Source organism: Spea bombifrons, chromosome 4 (genome assembly GCF_027358695.1).
Source record: "Spea bombifrons isolate aSpeBom1 chromosome 4, aSpeBom1.2.pri, whole genome shotgun sequence".
NCBI classification, from domain to species: domain Eukaryota; kingdom Metazoa; phylum Chordata; class Amphibia; order Anura; family Pelobatidae; genus Spea; species Spea bombifrons.
In genome coordinates this window covers 83,906,393-83,928,044 of record NC_071090.1, presented here as the reverse complement: position 1 = coordinate 83,928,044, position 21,652 = coordinate 83,906,393, and the positions used below count along the sequence as shown (strand labels likewise).

Sequence of the window (21,652 nt, the reverse complement as noted above, 5' to 3'; positions counted from 1 at the left end):
TAATTATACCTTTTGATATATTTTTAACCCATAGCTGGACTAATTTAGTGCAAAGTCCCCACAAAAGTGGCCTTAAACCTCCTCCTGATTTAGAGAACTGTGCAACTTTTAACTCGCAGCTCACTCAATCAGAGAAGGGAGCGGACAATATTTTTTTTTAATCCTTTTGTGTCGTTTTTTTTGTTAACCAGGCAAAAAACAAAACAAAATTAGACTAAAATGCATTCCATTTTTTTCCTGTGAACAATACTGTTAGCTATTGTGAAAATAGTTATATTTATTTTTTATGCTGGCTTTTATCGGTGAATACATTTAATTTTCTCTATTTTTTCCGTTCTGATGTTTTTCTTTGCTTGTATTTTTAATCATCTTTTTTGCCGTGTTTGTATTTGAAATGTGTTTCGTATAAAGTTGTATTTGCTGTTTTTACAAAATGAAAAATGTGTAATGTTGGGTTCAAGGGTGGCGAAAAGATTGAAACCGGTCTCATTTGAATTCATTTACAATGTATGTAACACAAATATTAAAGCAAGCAGTTCTGTAAACATTAGAAATGATAATAACGACAGTCAGTATTTGTAGTGATGGCATTTTATTCTGTTGATATTGTGGAAAGGCGAGATGAATCTCTTCCGTCCTGAAAGGGTTGTGGTATAGTACAACAATAAAGACACTAAAATGCATTACTAACTATGCTTTGAGCCTTTTAGTGGATATCACACTCGCAAGCAGAGCTGGCCCGACCACATAGGTGACTTAGGGAACGGTCTATGGTATTGAGTTGGTGGGGGTGTCACTACCAGGGTCTCTCTTGGGTCAGGACGCAAGTGCCAGAGATATAGTTCACCAAGAGCGCTGGAAGCCCTAGGGCTGGCCCAGCTCGCTAACACTTTGAACAGTTAATTGTGCGATTATAAAGTAACAGCATTTTACACACTATGTCTACACTACGTCTGCTATCTCACACACTAGATAAAATGTACATCTGTAATATTAAAAAGAGCAGTTTTTAGCAGAAAATATTTACATGTGAACATTGTATCCACAATGACAGTAAAAAGTATCTGAATGACATCTAGCTTTTAGCTTTTACTACGTGGACACCCCCCACCTTATTCAGAAGGTAGATACAAGAACATATGGGCTCAATGTTCTGAATATATGAAATGCTTGAATTCAACCCGGAAGACATAATATTTGCAATATTCAATGTAATGCTCACAGCAAGTCCATAAAGTACTGTACACAATGCACGTGACTATTCGGCTTTCACTGATGACCTTGTCTTCATGAAGAATTCTGGGCTGTTTACACACCTATGGGCCATTAGCTGCGGAACAACCCCATATAGTAAATTTGCAACTAAAAATACAACCTTGGCTTTCTCGGGTACTCTGTAGATATAAGGTGTCCTTGCGTGAAATGAAGCTCCGACGTGCGAAAACTGTGCCTGAAAGAAGGACAGCCATCAAGTTTGAGATAATGCGGCAATCCTAAATAGCAAATGTTATTGTTAACCCGTACTATATAAGGACCCAAGTATTTCTACAAAACAATCATAGGTTTAATGAGTTCTGCCAGCCAAATAACATTAATTGATTGCATCTTCTCAACCCTGATCCTCGCCGTACACTATCAAAGCAAAATGACCTCAATAACCACAGATTAACAGCAAATATCACCAAGATATTCACTGACCTAATTAAACTAATTTTCCAAAACCGCCCTTAACGTATATATGTAAGTCAGTAAGCCTTTCTATAGGTTTGTTAGGTATAGTGAGTAAGTACATCAGTGTCTCTGTGATGTAGCCGCTATTCTAGAGAATCATAACTTTATATTTAATTAATCATGGTTCATGTATGATTCATGTCAGCAGGGGCATTACATGGAAGTAAATGGATTGCTCCAAACTCAGCGGTTACACTAAGAAATACCATGAAGTTTATTAATAAGTACTTGAGAAAACTAAAAACCTTATCATCCTCAGGTGCCTTGTGTTTTGTAGAATAAACATTGAAAGAAAAACATTTAAAGTGCAGCTCCCACCATAGTATGTATTTTTTTAAATGCTAGTATAACTTGAAAAACATTTTTTAAAAATATACCGTATTTGCTCGATTATAAGACGACCCCGATTATAAGACGACCCCCCAAAATCAAAATATTAATTTAGGAAAAAAACAAAAAGCCTGAATATAAGACTACCCTATAGGGAAAAAGTTTTACCAGTAAATATTAATTAATGTAAATTATTTTCATGTTTAATAAAAGCTATGATTGAGAAAAATATATTTTTTAAATTTCCTTTTATTTGCCAACCTGCCCCCCCCAGTTATGCCACTCTGCCCCCAGAAATGCTTTATACCCCCCTATTTGCCACTCTGCCCCATGATATGCCTTATACCCCTGTATGCCACTCTGGCATATAGGGGGTTAAAAGGTATATCATGGGGCTGAGTGGAAATGCATTTTAACCCCCTATATGCCACTCAGCCCCATGATATGCCTTTTAACCCAGCATGTACTGGCTGCCTTGGCTTGATAGGAGTGTGATTGCTGTTAGCAGTTTGATATATATATATATATATCAAACTGCTAACAGCAATCACACTCCTATCAAGCCAAGGCAGCCAGTACATGCTGGAACCTGGGGATGATAGCAGTGGGATTACAGCCTCCATATGCCATGCTACAACCCCCACCCCCCTTACACATCCATGCTATCACACACACACTCACACTCATTCACAAACATTTAAATACTCATTCATTCCCTTAATCACACACACTTCACACATACTCAAAAACCCTCCCCCACCCCCTCACCTGAACTGCAGATCTCCCACTCGCAGACTTCTGCAGGGGACCGGCTGTAGCAACTTCTCTGGCCCCGCCCTCAGAGGAGGGAGGGGGGAGATAGAGTTCTGTGAGGACGCTGCAAGCTTCCTGCCCTGCTTCTAACAGAAGAGACGCTGCTCGCGACCGGTAAGCAGCATGGCGCCAGCATTTTTTTGGGGTCTGATTAGAAGACGACCCCGATTATAAGACGAGGGGTATTTTTCAGAGCATTTGCTCTGGAAAAAACCTCGTCTTATAATCGAGCAAATACGGTAGTTTTATTTTATGTTACAATAGAGCGATTTCACAAGAAAGTTGTCACTGTGGTCCAATCTACAAGGGAGACACTGACTCCTTATCATACTGCATACGTACTGTGAAAGGACTGCTGTCCTATGTGTTTCCATGTATGCAACACTGTATTTAAAACTCAAAGATATTTCCAAGTAAAGTACCTGTGCTAGTCCACCAGCGTGAATAACCATCAGATCAGGCATCCACTCACATCCAGGAACCAGGAGACCATATAGAGTGATAACATTATACGGGACAGAATAAAACATAAACACCAACATCTGCGATAAAGATACATCATGATTAGCAGTATTAGCAGCAGAACACAATATTAACCTTTGTCCACTTAATAATGGTGAATCGTCCAGCACAAAAAAATGCCAACGAGGCTTGCAGATGCCCAATGCAACCCACTGGGTATTTTTAAAAAGGACTCTTTCCTTGTAGGACTGCTTTTAACACTGAGAGTCTTACAATTCACACTTGTTCAGAGTGTTGTTACGTGTACCTGAAGTTTGGAGTAGGCTGCCGGATCTTTAATATACGGTTCTAGAAGTTGAGTATAAAATCGACAGGGTTCAGTTTGACATTCTAAGGCGATCTGTGTGCAACAAATAAAAATCATATTCAGAGACAGAATAACAGATGATGGACTGCATATTTTTAGTGATCTAGAGATGCGACTCAGTGTATATAACCTGGATATCCTCTGTTCATAATTTCTTTTAAAGTAATGCTCTAGATTTTTTTTTTTTTTTTACATGATCTTGTCTTCAAGTTTGTTTTGATGCCATGTGGATATCTTTGCTTTCTTAGGTAGATAATATCATTGATTTTACACTTTAACATTTCCTTAAAACATAGAGATCTCTTACCATTCCTCTGAATATACAAAAAGCCGTTGCCAGAATGAGATACATAGACAAAAGCAGGTCAACAGGTCTTCTTAATATGCTTTTTTGTTGAATATTTTCTACCGTCTATAAAAAAAGATGTATTTTTATATTGACAGAAGAAAGCCTACCTTTTAAGACCCTCAAACATATATATATATATATGTATATATTTATGTACATTGCCAATAATACCAACTAGCGCACCACTCAGATGTAAAATGCTGATGATGTAAAACCTATTACCTGGAAGGATGGGATGTAGCCTACTGATGGTTGTCTGTAGATCCTAAATCCAGCCCATAGAGGAAGGCAAAGGTACGGTAAATTTAAGAGGACAGCAGGACATATCTGTGTTCCATATTTACCTGCCACGAATTAAAGGATTGCTTTTAATAATATTATTGGAGAAATAGCTTGCATCATTAATCAATAGGTTAATCAATATGTAATCGCCTGTGTTGATGCACGTTGCATGTGTACTGCGCAGAACAGATAAAAGTGTGAAAAGTTTTTGTGTGTAATGCAAATGTAAACGTTGTGAAAATTTTGATTTGCCTATAATTTGACGTAGGCAAGGATGTGTGTCCATAATAAAAATACAAACTGATATAAACATGGAAGAAAGAGTGGGTCATGAAACTGAGAGGCTATGGACCCAAGAGAATAAAGGATACAATTAAGGTGGATTTGGTTTCTGTGGGAAAAGACAGCCCCTACTGCATTAGTCCAAAAGGAACAGTACGGCGGAACCAAAACACATGGGGAGATACCGGGGAAGTATTTGGAACGTGGACAAAGGTTGCTGCATGCACAGATGGGTGTTAATAATACCGCATTTGCTTAACAAATACTAACATTTTTCCATTGGTTTCGTTACTTCCACCGGTCTCAAGGGCTTTAGGCCTTCGGTAGCCTAGTGAATGAGCCTTGCATACAAAATACACTCATCAAAGGTATGTACAGCTCTCCCCACAGCATCGGCTGTCACATAACAGATTTAATGAGAACAAACTTTTAGAGCGTGCTTTTTACATTTCAGATGAAAGATGAAAGACTTACAATTACCTATACGCTGTTTTTAGTTCTTTGCTAGCCATTGATTATAAGCATATATGTAAGAAAGGCACAGGTCTTGTCATGGATAAGTGTTGTAGACAGTATAATCATGTCACACTTACACACACACACTCACTCACATGTATACTCTCAGTCTAACATACACACTCCCGTTACCATCTCTTTCACCAACTCATTCTCTCCCTCCCTTACCTTGCTGCAGCTTTTTTTCCAGGCTGCTCGCACACGCTACGGGGTCACGTAACATCACATTACATGACACCGCTGCATTCCTGCCTCTATGAGTGGCCCAATTGTGAACAAATTTGGACAGGCCTTGGGCGACTGCACCCCTGCTCCCTGGACCAGCCCATCCCAGTTTTCCTGGACAATTGGGATAATATATTGAAGGTTTTACGAAAGGGCTACTAACATTTTGGATGGTTTCCAGAATGAAAAGACTAAAGGATCTCAATATGTACTTCTACAATCTTAAATATAAGGCCAAGGGCCAAATAAGGTTATCAGACTACAATCAAATGGTTCTTATCTGCGATAAAGTGTTATATAAAACAGTATGTAATGTATAGTAGGCTGTGACACTGGGCACTGTAGACATGATGGCAGAAAGGGTGGTGGTGTAGGCATCCTTCTCTCACCTCACTGCACCTTCCAGAATATACCAAGCCCTCCCTCCCTCTCATTCGGTTCCTTTGAAGCTCACACAATCCGTCTTTTCTCTCCACTCTCTCTTCAAATTGCTGTCATATATCGCCCTCCAGGCCCTACCTCGCAGTTCTTTGACCACCTTTCTGCCTGGCTCCCTTTCTTCCTCTCTCCTAATATCCCCTGTCTTATTCTGGGTGACTTTAACATCCCTTTAGATATATCTAACAACTCTGCAAGCTCCAAACTCCTCTCCCTGACATCTTCCTCTGGTCTCTCTCAATGGACTAATTCCCCTACGGACACCGAGGGACACTCACTCGATCTGGTTTTCTCCAGATCATGCTCCCTTTCAGACTTCTCCATCTACCCCTTCCCTCTGTCTGACCACCACCTCCTATCTTTTTCTCCAGTGCTAACCCCTAACAAGACAAACTTACAGCGTTCACCTCATACTTGTAGGCCATTACCAGAAAATACCATTACCCAACTGTCAGCCTCACTTGAACCTCTCTTACCTTCCATGTTAACCCTTTCCTGCCCAGACACAGCAGCCTCTTTTTACAACAACACACTTGCTTCATCCCTCGACACCATAGCTCCAATTACTAGAAGTTACCCCCGACAATTTAAACGCCAACCATGGCATACCAAAACCACACGGCATCTTCAGAAGTGCTGCCGCACAGCTGAGCGCTACTTCAGAAAATCAAAATCCAGCGAAGACTTTACTCATTATAAATTCATGCTTCACACCTACAACTCTGCCCTCTCTCTCGCCAAACAGCTCTACTTCTCCACTCTCATATCCTCTCTTTCTTCCAACCCACGACGCCTTTTTTCTACTTTCAACTCCCTTCTCTGTCCCTCCACACCCACACCACAAACCTCTCTCACTGCCCAAGATCTTGCTACCTACTTCAAAGAGAAGATCGAGACTATTAGAAAAGACCTCTCTTCCTTACAACTCCCTCCTACACCACTCACCACCACCCTCTCTACTCCTACTATACTAACTGCCTTTTCCCCTACAACCGAAAAAGAGATAGCCACTCTTCTTTCTTCCTCTCACCCAACAACCTGTCCCCTTGACCCCATCCCTTCACACCTCACAAAGTCTCTATGTCCATCCCTTGGTCCATCACTTACCCACCTATTTAATCTTTCTCTATCATCTGGATCTGTACCATCTGCCTTCAAGCATGCGCTAATCACACCAATTCTAAAGAATCCTTCCTCAGACCCCGTCTGTTTCACTAACTACCGCCCTATCTCTCTGCTTCCTTTTCCCTCTAAGCTGCTTGAACGGATTGTGTACAATCGCCTCACTAACTTCCTCTCCTCTAATTCCCTCCTTGACCCTCTACAGTCTGGTTTCAAACCCCTTCACTCTACTGAAACAGCTCTAACAAAAGTCTCCAATGACTTGCTCTCTGCCAAAGCTAAAGGTCACTACTCTATTCTAATTCTACTGGATCTCTCTGCTGCTTTCGATACTGTTGATCACCACCTTCTTCTTGACTCACTTGCTTCTATGGGCATTCAAGATACAGCTCTCTCCTGGATCTCCTCATATCTGTCTAACCGTTCCTTCTCTGTCAACTTCTCAGGCAACACATCATCGCCCCTTCCTCTTTCGGTTGGTGTCCCCCAAGGTTCAGTCCTTGGCCCTCTGCTGTTCTCTCTTTATACTTCCTCTCTTGGCAAACTAATCAACTCATTTGGCCTCCAGTATCATCTATATGCAGATGATACCCAAATCTACCTGTCTTCTCCTGATCTCTCTCCATCTCTCATGTCCCGGATCACCAGCTGCTTGTCTGCTATTTCTTCATGGATGTCACAACACTACCTGAAACTTAATCTTTCTAAAACGGAACTCATTATCTTCCCTCCCTCCATCTCCACTCCACTACCTGAATTCTCTATCACCATTAACAACACAACTATCTCTCCTACTAACCAGGCCCGATGCCTTGGGGTCATCCTTGACTCAAACCTCTCCTTCATCCCTCACATTCAGTCCCTCGCCAGATCCTGCCGCCTGCACCTAAAAAACATCTCTCGTATCCGCCCATTCCTCACCCAAGAATCCACAAAAACTCTGGTTCATTCACTTATCATTTCCCGTCTTGACTACTGCAACACTCTTCTGGTTGGCATTCCACTGTCTCGACTCTCTCCACTACAGTCTATCCTTAATGCCGCTGCTAGGCTCATCTTCCTTGCACGTCGCTCCTCTTCTGCTTCCCCCCTCTGTGAATCCCTCCACTGGCTCCCAATTACATTTAGAATTAAATTTAAGATCCTGGTACTGACATATAAGGCCATCCACAATACTGCTCCTCCGTACATTTCTGACCTCATTAGCAAATACTCTCCTACTCGATCCCTACGTTCCTCCCATGGGCTAAGGCTCTCCTCCTCACTCATCACCTCTTCCTTTTCCCGTCTACAAGATTTCACTCGAGCTGCCCCATATCTCTGGAATCTACTCCCAAGGAACCTTCAGAATTCACCCTCCCTCCCGACATTCAAGAAACATCTAAAAACCCACTTCTTCAGAGAAGCATACCATCTTATCTGCTAGAACATCCTTGTCATTGATACCCCCACAATACCCCTCACCCTTTCTCTATGCCTTATGTTTATCACCCCATTTTCCCCCTAGATTGTAAGCTTGCGAGCAGGGCTCTCTCCACCCAATGTATCGGTTTGTCTTAGTCTGTCAATTCTTGTCTTGTCATATCCCTTGAATTTATGTATTGTATTAAGCGCTGCGTAAACTGTTGGCGCTATATAAATAAAAGATAATAATAATAATAATGTTGTATCCATAGAATGGTCACTCCATTTCAGTTTCAGAGGCAGACATTGTCTCTCATGTACCCCTTAATTGATGGCAATAAAAAGAAAGTTAAAAATAAGATGCTGTATATCGGTGGTCAAGCTCTAGGGATTAGCCTACTGCACCCGGTGTCTTTAAACTTCCCTGTGCCCAGTATGTACACCCCTTCGCCATAACCACTACTGCGCAACGCCATTAGTCTTCCAACTACACCCAAGTCATGGTTTACTTTATTTTTTTTTAATCACACCTATCAAACCATATGGCAGTATAGCAAACATTAAAAAGAAGAAAAATAGCAAAGCATTGGAAAATAAACTGCACTTATTTGACGGACAGGGACATTTGTTTACACACGTCTAATGGCATTTCTTCCGTTGCAGTGATATAGTTTATGAGTGTGTTTGAGACTAAAAATAACCCATGAGACCTGCTAGTATATGATGCCTAACAGCTTTACATTGCTAGACATTTCATTGATTTTTGACATGCTCCAAGCCAATTGGCATTCCAAATCATTAAATGGTGACTAAATTTAAACAAGGTGGAGACAGATCCCAAAGGTTGAACCAGAGGGCATCAGAGGTACTCAGTGAGCCAGCTGTAAACACGCTGCCTACACATTCTAACAAGGATAATAATATATGCCCAGCCAATACAGATTTACTACGCAGTGAAAATCAGAGTAAAATGTATTGATGGTGCTGTTCCACCTCCTAAGAAATGTTAAATGAAAGAGAAATTCTAAAAAGGAACACTTAAATGTCATGCGATACAAAAGCAGGCACTGATAGACTGTTGCCATGGAAATTAAAAACATTTTTTTTGATCTGTCAAGGTATATTTGCTTAGCATACTAGAGAGTGTAACTGATATTCTGTCTAAGTGGAACTGCACCTTTGACTCATTGGGTTAATTTGTTCAGTTGAAACTGAGGGTCCACTAAGCTCGATTTTCACTTCTTACTAAATCACCACATAAAGACACATGAATTATTTAAGGCAGGAGAGAAACCAGCACATGTCTTGGTGATAAACAGAAAAAGATGTGTATTTTGGCCTCATAGGCTGCTCTGGTTTGATGTCTTTACTTATAAAGTCTATCACATTCACTATCACTATCAATTAAAATGTACATTCCACCCTAACTCGGTTATGGTTACATATGATGGTGTTATAATGTCAGCCAGGCTTTAGCATGGTTACGTATTATAGAATTACACACCTCCCCTACATACATGGAGGTCAGCAATATCCTCCTCGGACACCACAATACGCATGGATAAAAAGGATGAAGAAGAAAGCTAAAAAAGCTAGGGTTTGAGAAGGAAGAGTGGGATTCAATAAAGAAAAAAGGTAAAAGATCCATAGACTCACGTCTTCTATCACTGGTTACAGGGGTAAAAAGACATATACCTGGTTTTGGGATTCCAAGCGACAGGTTTGTTATTATGCCTCTAAAATGTTTATAGTCATTGGAGATGACCACCCTAATGTATTAGGAACACTAACCCGTCTCCAGATGGAACCCCCCCCCCCCGGCCACATTTTCACAATAAAGAGGGATATCTCATGCAAAGGGAAAAGTGGGTCTAAAAAAGTTGCTTACTGTGTTATTGTGAATTATCTGAACATAGATTAAAGTCCTCATCTCAATGTTTCAGTGGCTTCCTCTTATTCGATCATGTGTAATAGCGCACATATTGTGATCAGCAATGCAGGGCTGTAGAGCATTGCTTGTTGATCACAGTGTGATCGGCACAGACAAATCAGGTCGATAAGAGGCTTTCCCATCCCAAATGAAAAAAAGACTATAGTGACATCACTGGGATCAAAAACTTCACTGCATACTCCACTGGTAACAGTGCAAAAAAGTAAAAAAAAAATCATATGTATTTTTTAATTAAGCATTTATTATTTATTAAGTATTAATAAATGTATAATATGGGGTAATATATAAATATGGATGTGAAAATATGTATGTGGGGTATTAGTGTAATCAGGGGATTTTGCGAACCTGAATTGCGTCATTGTTCAGCTGTGGCACCTACTATGAAGAATATTTTTTTTCCCTATTTAGTATAAGGTTTCTTTTTTTTACATATTATCACTAATAATTATTATATTTTATGTGTGATTGTTTTGAAAAAAGGCCCTACTTGTCATTAATAAAATGGCGCATCATTTGTGCAGGTTCATCAAATATGGAAAAGAGGAATCATAGTTTAAAAAACATATAGTAAAAATTACTCTGGTCCTTGGGTACGGAAAAGCACAGGTTAAAAGTAAACAAAACAACAACAAGCAAAACATGCAAGCAAACTCTAATCAACCTAGTTGATAATAAAACATATTATACTGCTAATTTTACTTTACATATAGTTGACTACAGTATCTGATTTGGGTAAAATAATAAAGCTTAAGTGCTTCAAAGGAAGATGAAATTCCACCAGCTCATCTACAGGAAGCATGCTTAAGTACACCGCTTTCCTCAGTACAAGAAGCAAGGAAGGCAGAAAATGAGACAAGGGAAAGAAATGCACCTTGGAAGTGTCAACACCTGCAAAAGACCAGTCGCTATATGCTACTTACCTACAATACTCCCTGAAATAAACACAACCATGCTCATTACAATCGATCCAACCCAGTAAAGACCTATGGTCCGATAGTTTTGACTGTAAAAAAAAAGGACACATTAATAGACATTGTAGGTTTAGTGAGCTAATGGACCTAACCTCAAATTAAATATTTTACCAAACAATTAAAATACACCAAAAACTGTAACTGAGTATGGAAAAAAAGAACTACATTATATATCTTGATGGTTCCTTTAGTTTCTGTAACTCGGTCACCGGTCTTTAAGAAGCTAAACCCACGCTATTCATTCCTGGGATTGTATGCTTCTCGGAATAGATGGGTTTAGTGAGTATTTAAAGTTAGAATAAGAAAGCAGGAGTCAAAGAGAAACTCAAAAATGTTGCTGGCCCTAGGGTGCAGAGCAGTGGACAACATTTGCAAGGTTCTATTTCTCATGGGGTTATAAAGTGCAGGGGTTCCCCTATGCCATACGATACCAGTATAATGAAACGTAGTGCTTACTCCCATGCAATGGCTGCCACCATAAGGAGATACATCAGATAATGAGCTGTGCCATCCCAGTAACAGATCATGTGTCCATAAGCGGTGTTCAGGTATGGTTCACTCTGGGGAGAAAAAATAATATGTTTCAGAATTAGGCTAAGGAAGTAAAAGAAAAGTGTGTTTATTATCAAAGCATCAGTATTATCTCCTCTGCCTGCATTGTGTCAGCGGGGTACGCAAGAAACTCTAACGCTAGAATTTGTGAATATCACAAATAATATAGGGTTAGGTGCAACTTTATAAAATACAATGTGTATTATATATATATATGTGTGTGTATATGTAGGAACGTGGCAGCTGTCACATGTAGCACAACAGAAAAAAACAGGAACTATTTAAATTAATTCTAAGGTGAATCATTTTATTTGCTTATAGAATGGCGATTGTGTATATTCCAGAATATGGTCACTCCTCTAAAGAATACACATATTAAATAAAATGCACAAGAAACAAGCAAGCATTAATCTATGGAATCTAATCTACTGCTAGCCAAATTATTTACTTCCTTGTGCCACCTTAATCCCCAATGATGTCCCAGTTCAAGGCATTGGTTCTTGACTATGTGATGTTGAGATTTAATGGCAGCTTGATATGATAAACCTGGATCAATCAGTTCATCTTCAAAGATAACACCATAGAACCAACTCTGAAACCACAACCTAGACATACTTTCATTAGCATGTGATAAAGCACCAAGTCGTAAATATGAGAAGGTGATAATCTCCAAAGCATGACTGGTACTCCAGTTAAAATAGGTGCTCTGCACTCAAGTCAATGGTTCCTAAACAGCTGACTGATGGAGATAATGTAGAGATGTACAATTCTTCTATTGCTATATTAAAATATTTAATTATCATACTTAGTAACTCTCAGGGTTTGTTTGTGGTTATTCGTTAATTCACAATAATAGCTTTTACAGTGTACCGGGGCAGATCTAGATCGTTTAAAGTCACGGAGTTCTTCAGTACGACCCATTCTACTGCCAATGTTTGCATAGAGATGGCTGCCTATGTGCTGGATTTTATACTCCTGTTATCAACGGATGCGGCTGAAACACCTAAACTGAATAATTAGACGGGCTAATCCACATACTTCTGTCCAGATGTGAAATCATAGTCCACTGAATTGGACACATGACGCACATTATTTACAATAATATTTCTGAGCAACAGCATTAATCCATAAGCTGCACTAAATTTGCCAAAATACTTTCCATTCTGTAGTTAGAAGTAAAAGTAAAGTCAATTAATCCATAAAGAGATTGAAAGATTTGTTTTCTGGATCATAGAGGGCTCAACAAATAAAGCTGGAAGGTGGATTTAAATATTTTAAAATACTTTCCTTTGAAAAGAAAGGGAAAACGTTGGCACAGTTTCTAAGTATTCTTATATAGCTCTACCAGTAGTATAAAAAGTGTGCAAATAAATAAAGCAACATCAAACTGCATTGAGCACAGATCATAACTATAAGTTTTCAGATGTTTGTGATTCCACCACATTCATAGAATGTAAAGTATCTGGAAATCTTAAGGGAAAGAAAGAGTTGGATGGAGAATAAGCTTCTAAGTCCTCCAAAGGCCCTTCCTTCAGGTGGGTAGAAGTACAAACAGTGTGCACTTTACTACATGTGATCTGTACAGAACACCGTGCTCTGCCTATCCACTTGGACGGAAGGCTTGGTTGAAAGAATACTGTTGTTCATTTCTTAATGAACCGTGAAAGGAGAGGGAAACAAACTGGCATGCGATCAGATGATTTTAGCCCATGCTCCAAAACAGACAAAGAAGCAGATATATGTTGTGAGGAGGATGGTATCAGTTTGTCTTAGTTTGTCAATTTTAGTTTTGTCATACCCTAAATACACTAAATGCTGCTAAGATATTAGGATTACTCTTATGTTTTAATTTTGTGGTGTCATCTGGTTCAGTGGTTACATACAATGGGTCATAGAGGCAATAAGAAAACAGACCGTGTGGAGGAGTTTAGCCTTTAGACTTACTATGTCGCTGTGGCATGTTTTGTTAGATAGTATTTTTTGACATGGCAACTACTTTGCTAAGATTACTATGTAGAAAATACACACAGTAGACTTCAGATCTCAACACAAGGGATTGATTGTGCCACCTTAGACCAGGGGCTATGGAATGTGCTCTTCTGCTTACCTCTTTTAGATAGGATGTCATAAATCCATCAATCATTCCATCCTGCTCAAGTCCAATGATGAGACTCACCACGCTGGTGAAAGCAAATACTGCATACACTACAAGATAAAGACGTGTTGGAGAGACATATGACAGGGCAATTTACAAAGGATGACAGATAAGAACCATTTTGAACATTTAGTCTGCCCTTGGTATTGTCTTAGGTTCAGGATAGCCAAATGCCTATTCCATGCATGTTTAAAATGTCTCGCTGTATTAATCTCTATGACTTCCACCATAACTACCACCTTCTCAGTGAAGTGAACTTTCCTTGCATTACATTTAAACCTCTGACCTTTTAGTTTTAGATTATAACCTGTTGCCTTAGCATATCTACTCCTCTGAAATTTACTTTTCATCCCCTCTCTCTTTTCCTCTCCTCCAAGTTATAGTCTTTGTCATCTTGGGATTTAATTAGGCATGTTGGCATATATGGCCATGTGACCCAGTACCCAGGCCGGACTGGCCATCGGGCACACCGGGCATTTGCCCGGTGGGCCGGGCCACGGCAGGGCCGCATTGACTTAGGGGCTGATGGAGCTGCAGCTCCAGGCCCCTACCCTACCAACTGCGACCGGGTCCGCCACTCTAAGGGGCCGGGAAGTCCCCACCAAGGCCGGCCTTACAGGTCTGCGGCCGCACAGGGCTTAAATTAAAACATCGGGGTTTTTTTTTACTTTATTGAACATGGAGAATGTTAAATAAAGTTGAAAAAAAAAAACCCGATGTTTTAATTTAAACCCTGTGCGGCCGCAGACCCCTAAGGACGGCCCTGGTGGGGGCTTCCCGGCCCCTTAGGGCAGGGCCGACCTTTGGGGTGTGCGACCGCACAGGGCGCCACACTCCAGGGGGCGGCCGCTCATCAGGGGGTGCCAACTTGCGGCACCCGGCACCCCTCCAGAGACGGACAGTAATGTCCGCCGCTGGAGGAGCAGACTCGCAAGGGAGCGGTATCGGAGGTCTTTAACAGACCTCCGGTTCCCTTGAGTGATTTTAAGCCGGGTTCAACCCGGCTTAAAATCACTCAAGGGAGCCGGAGGTCTGTTAAAGACCTCTGATACCGCTCCCTTGTGATCCGCGCGGCAACAGCTGCTGTGCGCCGGGGTTTGTTTTCAGATCCCGGCGCACAACACTGAAGCCGCGCCCACCGCTGTCCGTGCCCTCTGACCCGGAAGAAGACAGAGAAGACAGAAGAACTGAAGAAGAGGAAAAGAAGCTGAAAGAAGAAAGGAAAGGTAGGAAAGCATTATGTGAGAGTGGATTGGTATATATGTGTGGATTGGTATATGTGTGTGGATCAGTATATATGTGTGGATTGGTATATGTGTGTGGATTGGTATATGTGTGTGGATTGGTATATGTTTGTGGATTGGTATATGTGTGTGGATTGGTATATGTTTGTGGATTGGCATATGTGTGTGGATTGGCATATGTGTGTGGATTGGCATATGTGTGTGGATTGGCATATGTGTGTGGATTGGTATATGTGTGTGGATTGGTATATGTTTGTGGATTGGTATATGTGTGTGGATTGGTATATGTGTGTGGATTGGTATATGTGTGTGGATTGGTATATGTGTGGATTGGTATATGTGTGTGGATTGGTATGTTTGTGGATTGGTGTATGTGTGTGGATTGGTATATGTGTGTGGATTGGTATATGTGTGTGGATTGGTATATGTGTGGATTGGTATATGTGTGGATTGGTATATGTGTGTGGATTGGTATATATGTGTGGATTGGTATATATGTGTGGATTGGTGTATGTGTGTGGATTGGTATATGTGTGTGGATTGGTATATGTGTGTGGATTGGTATATGTGTGTGGATTGGTATATGTGTGTGGATTGGTGTATATGTGTGGATTGGTATATACGTGTGGATTGGTATGTGTGTGGATTGGTATATATGTGTGGATTGGTATATATGCGTGGATTGGTATACGTGTGGATTGGTAAGTGTGTGAGAGTGTGTATATGTGTGGATTGGTATATGTGTGTGGATTGGTATATGTGTGTGGATTGGTATATGTGTGTGGATTGGTATATGTGTGTGGATTGGTATATATGTGTGGATTGGTATATATGCGTGGATTGGTATACGTGTGGATTGGTAAGTGTGTGAGAGTGATGGGTGTTATGCTGTACCATTTCCAATGTATTTTTCATTATATAATTATGCTCTAAAAGTACATCATAACTCCCATCACTCTATACTGTTCCATACAGTGGCAGAGCTGGGAGGCAGAGGCCTTGCACCCCCACCACAGGACTCCTGAAAGGTAAGTGAACTTCAAAGAGGGAGAGGGTAGATAGTTAGGAGGGGGTAGTTGCGGCGGGCTTAAGGGGCTCTGCGTTAATGCGGCCATATAGGACCAGTCAGTCCGGTCCTGACTGGACCTATTTTAAGGTGGGGGCCTGGAGCTGCAGCTCCATCAGCCCCTAAGTCAATCCTGCCCTGCCGCGGGCCCGGTCGTAGTTGCTGCTTGCTCCGGCAACAAGGTAAGTAGGGTGAGGGAGGGGGGTGCAGTGAGAAGGGGCAGAGGGGGGTTACATAGTGAGAAAGGGGGAGAGGGGATAGATAGAGGCGGTACATATTGAGAAGTGGGGAAGGGAGTTACATAGTGAAAAGGGGGAACATAGTGAGAAGGGGCAGATAAGATGAAGAGAGGGGGTAGTGTGAATGCGTATGAGAATGAATGAATAAATGTGTGGATGAATTGTGTGAATGCGTATGACAATTAATGAATTCATGTGAGGATGAATTGCTTGATTTGTGAGACTGCATTAATGAATGTGTTAATGATTTGTCTGAATGATTAAATGCAAAGATGGTACATGAAGGGTGGGCTTTAACAATAAATAAATAAATAAATAAATAAATATGGGCTGCTCAGGCTTAAATGCCCGGGCCTATTTTTTGTCCCAGTCCGGGCCTGCCAGTACCCTTTTCACTTTAAGGCAGAATTTAGAATTGAGCCCAATAGCGTCCAGTCTCTGCAAGTTCTACAGATGGATGTTGGAAAACCATAGGGTATAAGGATGCTGAGGTCCATGGTTTAAACAATATAAACGAATTTAAAAAAAAAATGAACTAAAAATCAATAAAATAGATGTCAAACTGGGGAGGAGACTTTAAAGCATTCTGCTGTGACTTCTGTAACAAAGCGCATGCAGGGGCAGCCTGGCTGTCGTCTGACCCTACAATTTGTTACCAAAATTAACGTCTAAGACTTGGAATTCTGCAGCACATTCTTCCTATGAGTGAATAATAAATAACATCACACGGGAATAGTCTCCAGAGCAACTTTGAGAACTCACATGATGAAGGGCCAACCAAAATGAACCTCCCCTGCACAATGCATAGTTAACATAGTAACATAGTAATTTAGCTTGGAAAAGACACAAGTCCATCAAGATCAACCTTGACCCAGAAGGCAGCCAAAACCCCCCACATTGAAGCGATTTCCAATCGTGCCTTGATAAGAGGAAAAAAAATCTTCTTGACCCCAAAATGGCAACCTGAGTTAATACTTGGAGATTTAACCAATTTAAGCATTATATAGGGTAAGCTCGGACCTTCTTGTAGGTGAAAGTCCCCAGGGATGGCCATTCATAATGGAGTAAACAACACCTTACACTAAATGTAATTAGGTTTCATATTTAGTTTTTTATATTTTTACCTTTACATGATTTAATATTATCCAATTACTTTTAATGTTAGTAGGACACGATTGTGTACAGCTGTAGCCGTTGGAGTGCATAGGAACTGTTGCTGAAAAATATACAGAGAATACTCTGTACGTACCATAGAATAAAGGGTCTTTTGGTGGTTTATGAAGGACCAGCAGGCGTGATAATGCAGCTATTGACACCAGGATCACAGCGCCAGCTAAAGCCACGAGCCACGAGCTGTAGACGCAACACCAACAGATTAGCAATCTGATCATAGATTGTTAATTTTGCTTTTTGTCCTAATAAAATATAACATTATTAATATAATAATATCAACAAAATTCTCTGGATGGTCATCAAAGGTAAATAAGGTTACATTTCCCATTTTAATCCTACTAAACCTCCCTACTCACCAATGGTATGATATGCTTGTGTTTTTGTTAAGGTACTGTGAGTAAATATCAATGAGTAGGATTTGGGTCCACGACATCAGAGAAGAAAAATTCTAACAAGGAAGAGTATTTAATATGCAGATTTATTTACCTCATTCTGCCAACCTCAGTGAGGACTCAACACCCAGTAGATGTACACGTTATGCATTTTGTGCCCAACAATAGCGCTTAGTCCTAGTCATAGTCATTTTCTCCATAACCAGTTGATTTCACACAGTTCAATCTGTCTGATCAACCTGGCCACCAGAGTTTCTTGATGCCTTCTCATTCCTCTATTAAAAGCTGGATACAAAACCACCAGCAGCTCTATAACAGTGATAGGGTACATCACGTAAACCCATTGTACAGCACTACAGAATATGATGGCTCTATAAAATAAAAATATACATCTAAAGTGGAATGATGCTCTGATAATGTCATTAATCTCACTGAGTAATTGGTATTTTTGTCCTGATTGGTCCAGAATATTTTACTAGCCTGCCGACTACAAAACTATCTCTAACCTAAACAACCCAACTCTAATGTCATCTAACCTAGTATGGCAGCGTATGAGCCCATCAAGTACAGATTTTCCAATATCTTCTTCGTTGCCTTTGGTTAAACAAGGAAGAAAAAACGTATTTTAAGATATTGACCGTAGTGTCCAAGAAAGGAGGAAAGGATCTCTTAAAAGACTTGGATTAACCTCTTAATGAACAACTGTTTAATATGTAAATCTATGAATGCCCTTCATTGTAATTGCATATCCAGGACAAGCACTGTATCCAGAGTCACATCTTCTGTGCTGTTCACAATAGTCAAATTGGGGTTAACTTCAGAAAACATTTGTGATATAAACACATCCGCTTTAATCCTAACATTTGGGTTTGGGCTGGATGGAGATCAACAATAAATCTAAATGTCATTTTAAATGTCACATGAAAACCATTTCCTTAAAACAATAACTTAAAACTATAGTAATCGTTTAAGTCTCTCTTTTTTAGAAGAGACATCCAAGGTTAGTGAGCAATAAAACCAAAAATGTATGACATACATGAAGTGCCACACATCTGAGATTCTCTTTCAATAAGCCTCAGCAGAAATTTCCTAATACATAGATAGTTAAATCTTCCCACAACTCACCTCCAGCCATACACCCTAACATTTCAAACATCCAAAGAGAGACACTTGTTTTAAGGGTTTGCCGTTAAAAGTACGGCTAGACTTTAATGAGGCTTTTTGATACCTGTATATGCAACCAAGTAAGGCAATTATAACCTAAAAAAATAATTTTACCACATGTGACTTTTACGTCTACAGATCACTGTGATACACTCATACCCACCACACCGTCGCTATTACTGTCTCTGTATACTATGATTATAATATGAAAGGTGTTCATTCATTATAGAATTCCTAGTTTGTTATTATTAGTCCAAGGTCTCCAATGTAGAAGTGGTTGCCACATGTAGGAACTCTCTGGGTTTCGCCTGGAGACTCCGAGTGATGCTTTGCTTCTCCGGGTCTCCTGGTTACCACAGAAAAACTTCAGTTGACGGAGCGACGTTGCGGCACGTCCCACTCCTAGCCCCTCCAACCACGGCAGTTTTCCGCATGCAACGCCAGTGAGACCACCAACTAAAGTCAACGGGACTGAGAATATAGGGCTCTATTTGATTAGGGCTAATTAAATAGCCCTAGACATTCGAGGGGTTAACAACTGCATCCTGCACTGTGCAGGAAGCGGGAAGGTTGGGGAGCACTTGAAGATTTTTTTCTAAAGCTAATACGCAAATACCAACCGCTGGAATTGTTACATGCTTTTCACAAGTTACACTGTACAATTCCTGTATTTGTTTATTCTTTTTTTTTAAAAGTAATTCCCTATGTGGCTAAATCTATTGTTGGTTGAGTTATTTTTTGGCAAACACAAGGCAGATTTTAATAATATCTACAGGCACGCAGACTTCCTAGACCTGACGTATTGTCCTTTTTCATAAAAATAATCTAAAATGTCAAAATAGCTCATAATAGTCATTAACTCTTTCACTGCCCATTAACAATTTGTGTATTCATAAGAATATGTTTCCTTAAATTAATAAAGGAATCAGAGGGGGGGGCGCATTGAAGCAAGATATATCTTGGAGTTTTCACTCCTTGTGTGTGTGTATATATATATATATATATATATATATATATAGTGCAATATGTCTATGTATGGAGCAGAACACAGCTCATTTGATCCACATCAACTAGAGACCCATACGGTCACTGTGTTCCTAACTCCAAACTGCAGACCTTGATACTCAAAAAGAACCACTGGCATTAAATAGGTTTTATTCCATAAAAACAATACAGCATCTATCTTACACTAAAATCAGATGATATCCTCTAGAACATGAGGTAAAAGTCCCCATGGAAGTCATTAAATTCATGCCAGGTTCCTTTCCTTCCACAACGCATTTCACCCACCGTTGGGCTTCATCTGGTGTCAAACGGGCATTAATACTCCTCTAGTAATACTATTTCCCAAGGATCAGTGAAGCAAAACGTGGTTTCATATAGTGCCATCATATACCACAGCGCTGTAAGTCGTATAAACATTACACATAATATTTTGGACTCACAAAAATAAAAAAAAGTGAGGGCAGCCCTGCTCCAACAAACTTACAAAGTAAAGTGACCATAACTTCTCTAACAAATACTACTTCTCTGCTTTTAAGGTGGTTGCCTTTATCATTACGTAAGCGTGTGAACATCCACGCTATATACACACATCATATGTTGCTGTGACATGTAAAGTGCAGTATCATGAGTGTGTAATAGCACAACCGTATGAATGATTCATATAGCTCCATCATATTCCGCAGCGTTGTACAACGGGTAAACCACCGTACTAACCATCTGTCAGGGTGCTGAGACGTTGGTAGAATAACTAACTACTTCTAGGTACTGTTGAACAATAAAAATGCAAGAGAAGGTTGTACTCTCCAATTTTCCTCCATTTTTTCCAAATCACATTTAGTAAATGTAAATCTGTTTAAAAGTATCAGTGACATTTCACTTAATGGGCGCGCTGGATGGCATCCCTAAGGGATTCACTAAATTTAGGCTAACCCAGCTTATCCACAGAGCCCTCGCTGGTCACTGAGTCACGCGCAACATGTTTATTCTTAAAGGAGCCGCAGCATGCCAGCGAAGTGACCCCACCACAAATGTAACTCGCCCTCCAAATTACTGACATAATCTCAGTAAACCACAGAGAATGGATGGCATATAAATGACGTCACCCAGTTATATTTCAATCCCAATACACTTTTATTAAGCAATACTCACAGTGCTGTACACTCTCTGGGTGGTAAACCAATTTGCCTTCAAGGGGTTAAATATAAATTGTAGCTAGAACTGCAATGTACACAATGGACACAGTTTCCCCTTCCCAAAAGCTACTTTATATTTGATTGCATTCACACCCCCTTCACAAGTAACACCAGATGCTTACCTACTAGCAGCAGAAAAGGTGTTGAAGAGGTAAGTGACAGGGATGGCTGTGAGTGATAGGACAAAGACCCCGGTGGCTGCTGGTGCACTCATTATTACTGCCTT

General features: G+C 40.3%; 1 protein-coding gene across 2 annotated transcripts; it reads right to left on the bottom strand.

Moving 5' to 3' along the window:
• Window positions 1-575: 575 nt before the first annotated feature.
• On the bottom strand, window positions 576-21,652 carry TM6SF1 (transmembrane 6 superfamily member 1). Of its 2 annotated transcripts, none has more exons than XM_053462280.1 (10): window positions 21,549-21,652; window positions 17,749-17,852; window positions 13,903-14,000; window positions 11,700-11,803; window positions 11,193-11,275; window positions 4,268-4,396; window positions 4,011-4,108; window positions 3,644-3,736; window positions 3,297-3,416; window positions 576-1,450 (listed from the first exon to the last, which is right to left on the bottom strand). In XM_053462280.1, the coding sequence occupies exons 1-10, from the start codon at window positions 21,638-21,640 to the stop codon at window positions 1,259-1,261; spliced, it is 1,113 nt and encodes a 370-aa protein (XP_053318255.1). In that variant the 5' UTR covers window positions 21,641-21,652; the 3' UTR covers window positions 576-1,258. The 2 variants fall into 2 exon arrangements, with proteins under 2 accessions (XP_053318255.1, XP_053318254.1); XM_053462279.1 differs by having other exon boundaries at window positions 4,011-4,115; window positions 4,275-4,396.